General features: G+C 42.2%; 1 protein-coding gene across 9 annotated transcripts in view; it reads right to left on the bottom strand.

Annotated features, from left to right (window-relative positions):
- CARS2 (cysteinyl-tRNA synthetase 2, mitochondrial (putative)) overlaps positions 1 to 13,338 on the bottom strand; it is a 38,849-nt gene that overhangs the window by 13,135 nt on the left and 12,376 nt on the right. For all 9 annotated transcript variants that reach the window (XM_015277879.4, XM_040705313.2, XM_046899439.1 and 6 more), the window contains 6 exons: positions 12,154 to 12,225; positions 11,346 to 11,451; positions 10,560 to 10,643; positions 8,653 to 8,782; positions 6,204 to 6,337; positions 1,882 to 1,949 (listed from right to left, as the gene is read on the bottom strand). In XM_015277879.4, coding sequence (XP_015133365.1) covers positions 1,882 to 1,949; positions 6,204 to 6,337; positions 8,653 to 8,782; positions 10,560 to 10,643; positions 11,346 to 11,451; positions 12,154 to 12,225 — 594 coding nt within the window. The remainder of the gene's footprint in view (positions 1 to 1,881; positions 1,950 to 6,203; positions 6,338 to 8,652; positions 8,783 to 10,559; positions 10,644 to 11,345; positions 11,452 to 12,153; positions 12,226 to 13,338) is intronic.

The following is a 13,338-nucleotide window of genomic DNA, read 5'->3' on the forward strand; positions in this document are numbered from 1 at the left end:
ACCTCCCTGAGGAGCCCATTCCAGTGCTTAACAATCCTTCCTGTAAAGAAGCATTTCCTGATATCCAGCCTAAACTTCCCCTGGCACAACTTGAGGCCATTTTCCCTCATCCTGTCACCTGCCGCCAGTGAGAAGAGACCAACCCCACTCTCGCTGTAAGCACCTTTCAGATATTGGAAGAGAGCAATAAGGTCTCCCCTCAGCCTCCTTTTCCCCAGACTGAACAGCCCCAGGTCCTTCAGTCTCTCCTTGTAGTGCATATTCTCCAAGCCCTTCACCAGCCTTGTTGCCATTCTTTGCACCTGTTCCAGCACCTCAGTGTCCTTTATGCTAATATGTGGAAGGAAAATAATAACACTAAAAGAAGGAAATGAATTCTAACGAGGAAAACTTTGAATTTGGGAAGGAATTTCCAGAAATCAGTTCTATGTTTCATTAGAAACAGAACACGGAGAAAGGAAGTACCACAGATCTCCCAAAGCGGGTTGCTTGGCTGTGCATCACCACTACGCACTTGATTTTGGAGGTCAGAATTAATAGCCATTCAAGAAAACAAGACTAGAACACAAGAAAGAAACACGGAGAAAGGAAGAAGGGGGAAGAAAAATAGCACAGCTGGATGGAGAGCATCCAGCGTGGCGGCAGGAAAGGCGAGCCATGCCTCAGTGCCTGCCAGGAATGCGCTCTGCGCTCCTCTGCCACCCCAGACAAAGAGAAAGCCGGCGGCACCATCGGAGGCTGTGAATTGTTCAGAACACACTCACAAAGTCCCACACAGGGCTTAACGTCCAGGATGCAGGATGGCCGCATGGGAAGAAACGTGGTTCGCTGGGCTGCAAGTTACTTGCGGGAGAGGATTAATACTTGCTAACCATGTCTAATCATAAAATTAAAAGACGAGACCAGCATGGGAAGAGAGCTGGTCCTGAATTTTCTGTTGTTAAGCACATTGCTGCTCTCTACAATTGCCTCCTGCACAGTGCATTCCTCCATGCAAAGAAGCACCACTGAAAAAACAGAGGGGAATACTTCCCCTATGGAATACTTCCATACTTTTTTTTTTTTCATTGCACGTGTTGCATTAATGGTCACTTCTCTGCCCTGTCTACAACATCTGCTCAGACTCAGGAAACTGCTGTGAAGACTGTGAGCGATGGATAATGTTCCTGGGGGAGATGGGGCTTAACTGTGTGCAGACAAGACAAGATGGGGAGAATTAAGAATAAAGCAGCTCACGCCAATTTAAAAGGATTGTGACTAGTTTTCCAAGGGGCAAAGGGGAACATATGTGCTGAAGCTGCCTCTCAAGCTTTGTCCTCAAGGAAGAGAATTACCTGCTTCTAACAATAGGTGTCAGCTCTCACTGGAGCTATGTTGGTGTTACATACAGTGCATCACAGACGTGGTGACATGGAAATCCTGCTCTGTGCTGCGCCACAAACTTGAGCTCAATCTCTTCATGGACCATCATGGGATAAAGGATAACCCAGAAGCTACTGAATCACTGAACTCCCTCTGGTTAAGGGTTCCTTCTCTCTGACACACCAAAACAGGACACAGTCATGCGGCCTGGTGGTAGTTAAAGCTCTCTGTGCATCAGCAAGAAAGCGACAGTAAGAAAAATATAATAAAGAAGACAGGAGACCAGTACTTATGGTCCTCCCACAGGTGCTCTCAGCTCAGTGAGACCCAGGTTAGGAACAATCCCTGAGTGAGAGCAGGCTTCCTGCATCCAAATAGGTACACCAGCACTAGAAAAAACACTCTGCTTCACTTTCCCTGCAGTATAAGCACATGCTCACATCTCTCCTCAAAATAAGACAGTGGTCAGCGTTTACATATTACGTATACACATTTCTTCAACACACAGATATAGATTACCTTAATTGTTATGTAGTTCTTTAACGACTTAGACATTTTTTCTTGACTTCCTTTAACGTGCAAATGCCCTAGAACAAAACAAATGCATCAGGGTAAGTTAGTGTGCTTCTGAACGGGTACTGAACAAGAACAAGCTCTGCACTGAGACACTGGCATCGCAGGAGGCAGCAGAGGCTGAGGTGGCTGCATGCCAACCATCTCAATGCAACGCACAAGTTATTGTTCATAACTGTTGCTGGCAGTCCTGCATACCTCCTCACCCTCAGCTCTCGCTGGGTGAACTGTCAAACAGAAGAAAATGTTATTCAATGAAGAACCGGGGTATGAGTAGAGACATTAATAAAGAAATAACAAAGTCTCCGTTAACTACACTGATGATAGATTAAAAACAAAAATACAAGCAAGGAAGCATTCTTCATTCTTCACTGAAAAGTACCTCACCCTCGACTTTCCAGGAATATTTTACCACTTCCAAAGGTAGCCCAGTGATAGCACAATACCCTGGAGACCCAGACTGCTGATTGCTGGTGGCCGTCATGCTATTTTTTCTTTTTTTTAAGCCCAAAATTGTATTGCAGTGATACAAAATACACTGCGTGTAAAATTTTCTGCACATTGCCAATTCCAAAACTTAATCCACCAAAAACGTGGAAATAGCTGTTCGTCAGATTGGATTAGACAGGATAAGGAAGGCACTCAGATCTGTGTTTCCTGAAGTTCTATTTTAAAAAGAAAGACACCACAGAGCAAGCTTTTGAAAAGCAATGGGTAGTTTTTGCAAGCTGCTTCTCAGAAGCTACTTTCTGAAAAACAAAGTGTTCCTTTTAATACTTACATCAAAAAGTCTGACAGGAGCTTGAAGACATACAAAAAAAGCCTGTGAGGAGTGTTGTATTTGGGAAATAAAGTCCTACCTGTGAGTCCGCTCAAACAGGAGCAAATGAAGGCCGTGGGGAACATCCAGGCAACACAAGGTGGCCATCCAGATCTTCTACCCTTAAGCTGTGTTCCCCTGTTCAGCCCTCAGCTGTGCCCCACCAAGGACTCACGGCTGTCAGCCACAGCCTCCAAGGTCTGGCATCTCCAGAGCACTCCAGGCAACAAGGAGCACATCTGCATAGCAACAAGGGCTGCATGCTAATGTTGCTCACCACACAGCACCTTCACGTAGGCATGACTCTGACCAGCCCCCACAAAGGCCTTCCGTCAGAACCAACTCTTTGTCTGCTGCCTTGGGGAGCTCATCAGATAGAAGAGAAATAACAGAGGGATTTAGATGGAAAGGAACTTCGGCAGGCTGCCTGGCCAAATCCCTGCTCCTAGCTAGGGAACCAGATCATGCTCAAAACTGCCCAAATTCTGCTTGAAGAAAGGGATTCATTTCTTGCCGGCCTGTTGCAGTGTATAGCACAGGCTGCTGATGTGATATTTACAGAAGCCTATTCCTCACCCGGGTCTGCTCCACGCTGAACTTACTAACAACCAAAGGAAATGCATTTCAGTAGCCTTTGGGAGACCATGCAAAAGGAGGACATGAGAAGCATCTAGCTCTTTCTGACAATGCTTCAAAGCAGCGAGGATTCTTCACAGGGAAGCCACCTCCAGTCCTACCCCGACCACTTGGAAGTTCAATTTTGCACATTGCTCTGTCAAGGGTGGCAAAGGATCACAGGATTCAAAGATCCAGAACCAGCTACAAGAAAAATGCACAAGTCAATCAAAAGCTCATTTCCATCGTGTCGGTCCCGACCACTATCAGGTGAGGGCATTTTCATTACATGGTTAAATTTAGGGCCCTAAGCAAGAACATGCAGACTGCACACCTGCAGCTGTATTGACTCCGGTAAAAAAAAAATCAACAGGCACTTTTGTGAAGGGAAAAGGAATAGCTTGGGTGTGATTCTTTTTTTCTTTTCTAAAGCTGCCTAAATATTGACTGACTTAACTTCTGGCAGCCAAATTTCAAACAACTCGGCCATGATTTCCTAGCAAAATATCAGTAACATCTGAATTTGAAATAATACTCCTCTTCAAGAGTTTCAGTACTTAAAGAGAATGATTTCATTAAAGAATCACAAAATATGAGGATTTTCATAACTTTGGCTTGGCGCTCTTCCCAGAGTACAAGTAGCCTAAAAATAAAGTCCTTATAAGAAGATTTATCCCCGGTGCAGGGGATTTTCTTCCTCTAATGGGGATTGCGCCTCCAATTCTGAGCCTGCTAAAATTCTGAAGTCTGTTACCAGAATAAATTGTTTCTGAAGCTGATTCATTTGCCCTAAATAATTCATGCTATCGTCCTCCAGCAAAATTTTTTTGAATTAATGAACACAATCTGTCAGCTCCTGGAGAACCTCAGCACTCAAATTGCTCTTGCAATCAATGTTTTTTGTTTTCTTCTTTGAGAAATCTTCAATCCTCTTTAGTTAGTTTCAAAGAATACTCCCCCTGTAGTTATGACTCCAAGCTCAAACACTCAGGCTGACTGTTTTATTTAGCAGAAGGCTCCAGCTGGCATTAACCAGTGCGTCTCAGTAGAAGCGAAGAGAAATCCTCAGCACTGCAGCAGTAAAGCACACCCTGGAGGATGCAGCAGCCTCTGGACAATTTCTGTTGACTTATAGCAGCATCTGCACTGGAAACTGAAACTAGAATTTAAAATGCAGCCCAAACAGTACGAACAGATATATGTTTACACACATACACAAAAAAAAAAAGCCAGAATAATTCCCAGAGTGTACCACAGGCTGTACAACTCTTGCTCAGACAAGTAACTCAAAGACTTCAAAGAGAGATCTTGTGCAATGTACTGTTCAGCAGGAAGAGAAAACACAGACGGCAGTTGACTTTCTATTGCCTTCAGTACTGTGAAAAGCATCCAGAACCACTACAACTACAACACTTCTGGGGGAAGAGAGATCTGTAGGAGGATAAACCAAGGCCAAGGTCAAGTTGAGTCAGTCACTCTCTGTAGGGTAGGCACAGACTGAGGTTGGCCACCAGTGAGGAGCATTAAGGGACTACGGTGACACGCCTCACTGAGGGCTGGATGGGATGAATTGGATGGGGCCCTGGGCAGCCTGGTCTAGTATTAAATGTGGAGATTGGCGGCCCTGCCTGTGGCAGGGGGGTTGGAGATTCATGATCCTCGAGGCCCCTTCCAACTCGGACCATTCTGTGATTTTGTGAGTGACTTGGTCTAGATGTAGCCCATAGGTGTTACAGACCTCCTTCTACCTTCCCAGCAGCAACCTCTTTGACCGTGCCTGAGCAGACTCAACCAAAGCGTCTGACTAACTCAATCCTCAACATTAATTTTGTGTCTCTTACTTATCACTCAATATAATGCTATTGGAATATTTAAAGGAAAAGAATATATTTATAAAAGCTTCTCAGGATAATTTACATAGTTACAGATATGTGATCACATGTTCAAAACCTGTAGTTATTAGTCACTAGACAATCTGTTTGTTAGGTTTTTCCCACATTTCAAACCATGCAAAACATCTCAACTGAGATGCTTCTCTGCAGGATCACAGCTACGAGCCTGGTTGGCTCATTGGTTCATGCAGCTTTGCATCCACTTTATTCTTATCTTCCAGTAGATGTCCTTTTCCTACCATGATTAAAGCCTTTCACCACGCTTACTATTTAACTCAGCACTCTACTTAAAACTTCCTTTCAAGCCCACAAGCAACTGGTGCTAAGAAAGACTGGAGAACTGGAGTGGTTTATTCCAGTTTGAAAGCTTTGAAAACATTATGATCAGCTACCTGTCTACCTGGCACCTTCATTCACCCACCTCCAGATACTGAAGGTTCTATCTCTAAGACAGCAGGAATTACTTTTAGAAGAACATATAGAAAAGATCAATTATTTCCACTCTCCTCCTGCAGGTCTGTGACAACCAAAGTAAAATCTGAAAAGAAACTCTATCATGAACATAAACATTTTGGAGAAATTCAAATGAAAGGGAAGGAGGTTCTATAGGAAGAACTCTTCTTTCTGCATTTTTCATTAGGAGTAAACACTGTATGTGAGTAATGCACACCCTGTTATCATTTGGAGATTGATTCGGATGATATTTAGCATTTCACTGTAACCATTTTATAAATAAAAGCATTCATTGTACAATTTCAAGATTCACTCTCATTTATGTTTCTTTAATTAGTGAAGACAGAACTTGGCCACTGTAGTACAGCATCTATTTGTAGTCTCCCTTACATTTCATGCCACAGAATTGGCAAAACTAAACAAAAATAAAATACAATAAAATTCCCTACAGTTCTATGTGCCTCTCAGGCGATGAACATTTTACTTACCAGAATGCAAAAAATAATTCCCCCACTGCTCACACTGATGATACACCTCGCACTGCGCAATTTCATTTTCATGATGAGGAAATGCGAGATCTATTCCACCGGTATGGATGTCCAGCTGCTTTCCAAACACTGCACTGTAACAATATGTTCCTGATCGGTAAGTAGAACACTACAAAAACTTTTAGTAAAAAAGAAAACAAAGAAAACAAAAGATGAAGCAATATAAATACATTATTTAATGACTGTAACGTAACGTCAAGAAAGAACTTTTCACAGATCTCGGATATCAAAATTGCAGCAGAGCTACGTGTATGAACAGGACCATACCTGCCCACAATTGATTTTCCTCAGCATGAATGATTATTTTTTCTAATTTAGATTAAAGAATGGCAAGCAGGCCATGTCCTTTCCTTGTCCTGCTACATCTGCAGGCAGAACAACTTCAGTGACGACTGCTTCTTTGGATTTGGCATTACTATTCTCTTATTTTGTACCAGTCAGGCCACCCAGAGCAGGATGCCCAGGGCCACGGCCAGGTGGCTGCTGGAGAGCCCCAGGGAGAAGGCCCCACAGCCTCTGTGCAGCCTATGCAGCACTCCATCACCTGCACAGCGCAGAAGTGCTCCCGGTGTTCAGAGGGAGCCTCTACATTCCAGTTTGTGCCCACGGCCTCTTGACCTGGCACCGGGTCTCACTGAAAGGTGCCTGGCTGTGTCCTCTGTGCACTGTCCTTCCAGAGGCTTATAGACATAAATCTGTACAGATTTATACGTTTATAAACCACCTCAGTTGGGGCAGAAGAAGAGAAGAAAATCAGAAGAGGAAGACAGTGTCTCTGTGGCCATTTTGAAAGTCCATGCCCCTCTGCTTCTTTCTGCCTGCTCGAAAATCAGACTAAGCACAGAACTCTGGAGACCTCATCTTGCCTGTGGAGGCACAGTGCACCCCATTGCATGTGAAGCTCCAAAAGGAGACCAGATCAAAGTCACGTCAGATGGTTCCCTTCTGCAGGACTACACCAGTGACCAATGCTCCTCTGTCACCCTCCTACACACGCACTTCAAAGATATTTCAAAATTAACTCAACTAGCTCCAAGTGCTTGGAGATCTTTGGCAAAACAGACAAGTAGCTACTGCTTAAAATGGGTACCTGACAGCTGACTGTGACAGCAAAACTCTTCACATAACTTAAAAGTCTAAGTTTTCCATTTTTTACAGTCCCAGATTACTACACTTACGCTTTCTGCATGACTCAACGCCTATTTACATGGGCAAGAGCCTCATCCAGACACAGTAAAGTAAGTTTTACAGAAAGAGACAGATACTTTAAGTAGCATCACAATAGCAGATATGCAATTGTGTAAAGGGCTGCTATTTCTTATCTGGAGTGCACTTCTGTCATAGGCTGCACTTCAAATGCAGAATGCTTCTGTGTACTTCAGTTGCTTTAAGAACTGTTCCATAGTGCAGAAATCGTTTAGTGACATAAAATCTCTTTTTCTAAATGTTTTTCACTATCAGGCAGTCATTACTAACAACCCTAGGTATACCAGCACAGCCTGTGGAAGAGAAAACTAAAGCAGTTTTTCCACCTGCTTTTAGCTTAGGTTCCAAACACTTAAGATAAACCAGCTCAGGTCTCAATAATATCTTATTAGCTTCCAAAGAAGACTTGAGACTAATGAAAGCTAAGTACCATCATCAATCTTTCAGGATGAAAAGAGTTAAAGAGTCTTTTCCAAACACAAATTAATCGGTCATAAATTAATACTGCACAAAACAAAGTACTGCTATTCTGTGGAGTAAATACAACAAAATTCCAAATTAAGAGCAAATTAATTTAAACCAGCTCTAAACAAACTGCTACCGTGCACAATTTGCATCGTGCTCACAGAATATACTGCCACAGAGGAAACAGAATATGAAAAACTGCAGCTGGCTTTTAAAGAAAACTGTGTAATGAGGGGTGTAATTAGCACATACATCCACAACTGCTACTAAGACGAGGCCAGCAAAATCTGCTATGTTCACTGGAGCTGGGATGGAATCCCATGCCCTGTCCTCCTCATACAGCACCACAGACTTGACCAGGTTCACTGTGGATTGCACAAAGTGGAAGACAGATGAAGGATGTACTGTAACTTTCATGAAAACATTGGTTACTCAGTTGAAGCTAAAAGACTCCCTTATCAATTGTGTGATCCTGCACGGCTTATTTTAAACGCCCACTTTTCTCTCAAAGGAGAGGAAGTGACAAAATAAAACCAGATGCTGCTCCACTAAGGTGGAGGAGGAGAATTTGTGCCGCACTCGAAATCCCCAAACTGCAGAAAATAGATTAAAACTGGTTCTTTCTACTGATGAGAAGAAAAAAGCAGCACTGCTGCTACCGTTGTACTGTGACTGAAAGCAGGAAACAGTCATGGATTTAATATACAAGAAATCTGACCTTGATATCGTGGAGCATTCAATGTGCCACCCAGGTCTTCCCTTTCCCCATGGAGAACTCCACGATAACTCTTGAGGTTTGGCAGCTTTCCACAGGGCAAAATCTCTACCATGCCGCTTATCGGTATCGACTGCCACAGAAAAGAGTGTCATTAATGGGATATGCCTCAGAAAGAAAAAGTGCACAAATGAAAGAACATAGAAATGCATGCTTAGTGAACTACTCAGATTTTATTCTCTTGGCCCAATTTTTCCTTTCCCACCTATATAACATAAAAATGTATATACGTATGCATGTATGTATGTTGAATCAGGTTTCTGCAGGCTAAGAAGATGGACAAGCATCTGGATTTAAGATTCTTTAATACATCTTATCCTTCCAGTCCTTTCGGCCTTCTCTGGTCTTATATCATCCATTTGCTTGCTTATCAACCAGTTTCCTAGGACAAACAGGTTGCACTGCAGCAGCAGAATTAAAAACAAAATCCTTCAATACTAAATATTGTTCATTTGTTTTATCAGCAGATAGAAGTTAGATTTACTTCTTTCCCCTGCTTCTACCAGATCACTAACAAAAACACAGTGCGTGACTGGGTCTAATCTCATCCCCCTAGCATTCCAGTACCAACACACTTTTAGAGCTCGATCAGATGGTCACTTTTCCTCAATCATCTATTCTAATTGTACTTTATTGATATTATATAGAATCAGTTTTAATATTGCATGACATTCTGAATTAAGTAAAGCACTTTACAAAAATCCATTACACCTGCTTCATCACTCAAAATTGATAAGAAATAAAGGATAGAAACACAGCCCAAGTTTTATCTACTGAATGTTCACCTTGGCTCTTTCACTGTTTTGCCAAGCCCTGTTGACTCCATGTCTCTCTTGATTTTTTTCAGTATATTACTACTACTACCACAAAAGAAATCACTCTTTGTCTACTCAGTTATAAACTCAATAACAGTCACAGAATCTTCAGAGACTAAAGTGAATTTAGTAGTAAGCGAATTGAAGGGAAACAAGGTAAAACATGAGTGGTTGAGGCTCACAGGCACCTCTGGAGAATGTCTTGTGCAACCAGCTGCTCAGCGCAGGAGGCTCAGGGCCACATCCTGTGGAACTGTGAGCATCTTCAAGGGGAGAGACTCCACAACCTAGTGCTAGTGCCCTCTGCCCAACTACATTCTTGTTTAGTACTGCATGCAGAAGCCCCGTGAAGGCAGCAGGTTTAACAGTGCGATGAAATACAGCACACCCCCAGCCGTACTCAGTGGGGATCCCTACGCTACTAGGTGCCTACAGCTAGTCAAAGAGATGGTTTCAGCCTGTCAGGAGCGGTCGCTGAAGCACATTCCCTTTGGGGGCTTAAATGATACAACTCCAGAGCTGATATGTAAAAAGCTTCTGGCTGCAACTCACCTGAATATCACCTCCCGGGCATTTTCAGGAATTGCAAACAGAACATTTTCAATGAAGACACAGTGAACTTCAGCACGCAAAGCATGCAGGAGATCTGTTTTAAGCTCTCCTACACAGAGACTTCATCAGAGCCAATTTACAGAAACTACAGACAGGATCAGCAAGAGCTGATCACCTCACTACTCAGTCTGTATGTATTGCTCCAGGGATCTCAATAAAATTAAGAATCACAATTGTTCTAAGATACCAGAACAATAGTGGAGAGAAAAAGAAGCATAAAAAGACATCGCCAAGCTTCCTCTTGCACTGGCAACAGTGAATGCCTCAATAAGTAACTACTAAAACAATGATGTCCTACTTAACTAAAAAAGCTGACTATACAACATGTTAAAAAACTGCTTCAGACTGTTGAACGAAGGTTTACATATCAATACATCATGAGTTCAAACAAAGCATTAACACAAATTGCTATCAGGAACTTACCTGCTTCACCTTGTGTATCAGGAGAAACAGCAGTTAATACTCCATACCTTTCTCCCCAAGAATTAACATCAAAATAAACATTGCCTAATAGAAAAGAAATATTTAGCTTCACAGTAAAGATGGGGAACACTGACACTGTTGATACAATGGAGATAACATTTCCATGAAAGCAAACCAAAATGCCCTTGGACTTCCATTTGAAATTCAGAAATGCTACAGCAGCAGCAGCCCACATTTCCCTGTTACTAGCATTGCAGTAACCTAATTTACTCATTTTGCACTGAAGATAACGTTGTTTTCTGGAGATCTCCCTGGGTTCTTCCCAGGACGAGTGATCCATCCCGTGACTGAAATGTTACCTATACTGTTCCAGTTACAATACACTTACACTCTTCTACAAGCATCAGCTCTACTAAAAATTTCCCACACACTGTTTGCAGGCATGTCTTTTACAGTACATATGAGATGCCCAACTCCTGTTCAGAGCTAACAGCTCCCCCCAGCTCCCTCACAAAACCTAGGCCAGGACTTCCCCACAGGATCTGAGACAGCAGGTTATTACAATAAACATTTATGTTCAGTATTGAACTACTTCTTGTTTAGATATTGACTCAAGAGCTGTTCCGCACAGTTGCGTCGTAACAAGCAAGTTGCTCACACCATAATAATAATCAACATAAGGAAAACCTGGTACAGCACATCTCATCTGACCCCAAAACAGGATCCCTTTGAGTGCTTGTTTCCCAAGTATGTGATAACAAGGGGTTGCCTTACTACAAATCTTACCTTGCGAAGTTGCATAAGCCTGCCCATTAGCAATTATTGTCTTTATGAAGGAAATTATCTGAGGAATGTTTTCAGTCACTCTCATATATACTGTTGGAGGAAGGACCTTAAATAAAGAAATTGTAACGGTTCATTAACCCACACGTAATGCACTGCTGACAAGCCACTCCAAATTAAGAAACTGACTTTAAAGAACGTCTGTCCCAATTTTTATCTTAGCAAAAAAAAAAAAACAAAAAAACAAACAAACAAACAAAAAACCCTGCAAATACCATAAGGTCACAAGCAGTACTTAAGATGCAGATAGTATTAAAATGAAATTGAGGAAGAGACAGATCTAATAAATAAATAAATCTACTATCTTTCACCAGAGGCTTACTCCCTGCTTCTGGACAAGAAGCAGTCATCTGCAATCAAAGAATGAATATTAGACGTTCTATATGCTTTAGATCTGGATATTTCTGCATGACAGTAAACACATATTATTTATGAATCAAGACCTTATTACACAGGATAAAAAAGTCTGTGTTCCTACAAAAATTTAACTTGTTCATTCCCCCTCTCTGAATAGCCAAGGTTTGCTTCCTTTCCCGCTCTTAACACAAAAGATGTGCAATATAAAGCCTTTGTCTTCTCAGAGGAATGAAAAGGTAAATCACTACCCAGTCACTGAACAACCCTTCACAAGACAAGTAACCTATCACATTTTGTTGCTTTTTTCCCCTCAGATCAAACTGTCAAATTCAGATTCCTGACCAAAATAACTGCTTGGAAAGACTCTACAACGCAGAAGCTCAAGTATCCGTACCTTTAAGGATGCCATATCTTGTTTAAAGTCTTCTTCATAAATACGGGCAAGAGCCACTGGCGATATATTCATCTGAAAAAAGATTAGTAAATCAAAGTAATAACATAAAATACCACAATCTTTTATCAGACAGTTTACAGCTAATTGGAGGACTTACAGAGCCCCCAAGGTAACGAGGCAGAGAGGCTTATTAATCTAACTAACATTCATGGGGAGGCGATGCCAGTTATTTATAACTTAAGAGCAGCATTTCATTTAGGCTTCTGAATCGCCAAGATATTAAGAGATATCTTTTAAGAAAAAGCAACCAAATATTAAAATAATTAATTCCTTCCCTCCCCCTTTATTTTCCTCTTGAGAGGGTCATCTTCCATTTCCAGTGACAAGATATACTACAACGCAGAGACATAAAATGCATTCCACCTATTGGCAAGGGACACCGATACCACCACCATGTCAGAAAGACAGACCAGAGACTTGCAGGACGAGGCAGGATATTAATTTGCAGCTATTAAGAAAAACAAGACATTTCAGCTGGTCATTACTCACATATTCCAATACAATCAGGAAAATTAACTGAGAGCCAGTTCCATATTTTGCCATGTGCAGGAATTCTCTAACACCTCCACATTTCTCATTCACGGACTGACTGACAGAAACAGGAGTACTCACAGAAATGCAATCCAAAAGGAAAGAGGCAATTTAAACATGACAAGATACTTGTCTCAAATATTCAGAATAAGCCAGGACTTGAAAGACACATGATGGCAAATCCTGTCCCAGCAAGCAAAAGCATGATATGATAGGATATATGCTCTCGTGAGACCACACCTGGAGTACCGCATCCAGTTCTGGACCCCCATCACAAGAAAGGGAGCTGTTTGGAGCAGGTCCAGAAGAGAGCCATGAAGATGATCAGAGGGCTGGAGGACCTCACCTACAAAGACAGGCCAAGAGAGCTGGGGCTCTTCAGCCTGGAGATGAGGAGGCTCTGGGGGGATCTTACAGTGGACTTCCAGTACCTGAAAGGGCCTACAGGAAAGCTGGGAAGGGACTATTTGTAAGGACATGTAGTAAAAAACCAAGAGGAAATGGCTTTAAACTGGAAGAGGGTGGATTTAGAGTAGGTATTAGGAAGAAATTATTTACTGGGAGGGTGGTGAGACACTGGGAGAGTGAGGTTGT

Source organism: Gallus gallus, chromosome 1 (assembly GCF_016699485.2).
Source record: "Gallus gallus isolate bGalGal1 chromosome 1, bGalGal1.mat.broiler.GRCg7b, whole genome shotgun sequence".
Taxonomy (NCBI): Eukaryota; Metazoa; Chordata; class Aves; order Galliformes; family Phasianidae; genus Gallus; species Gallus gallus.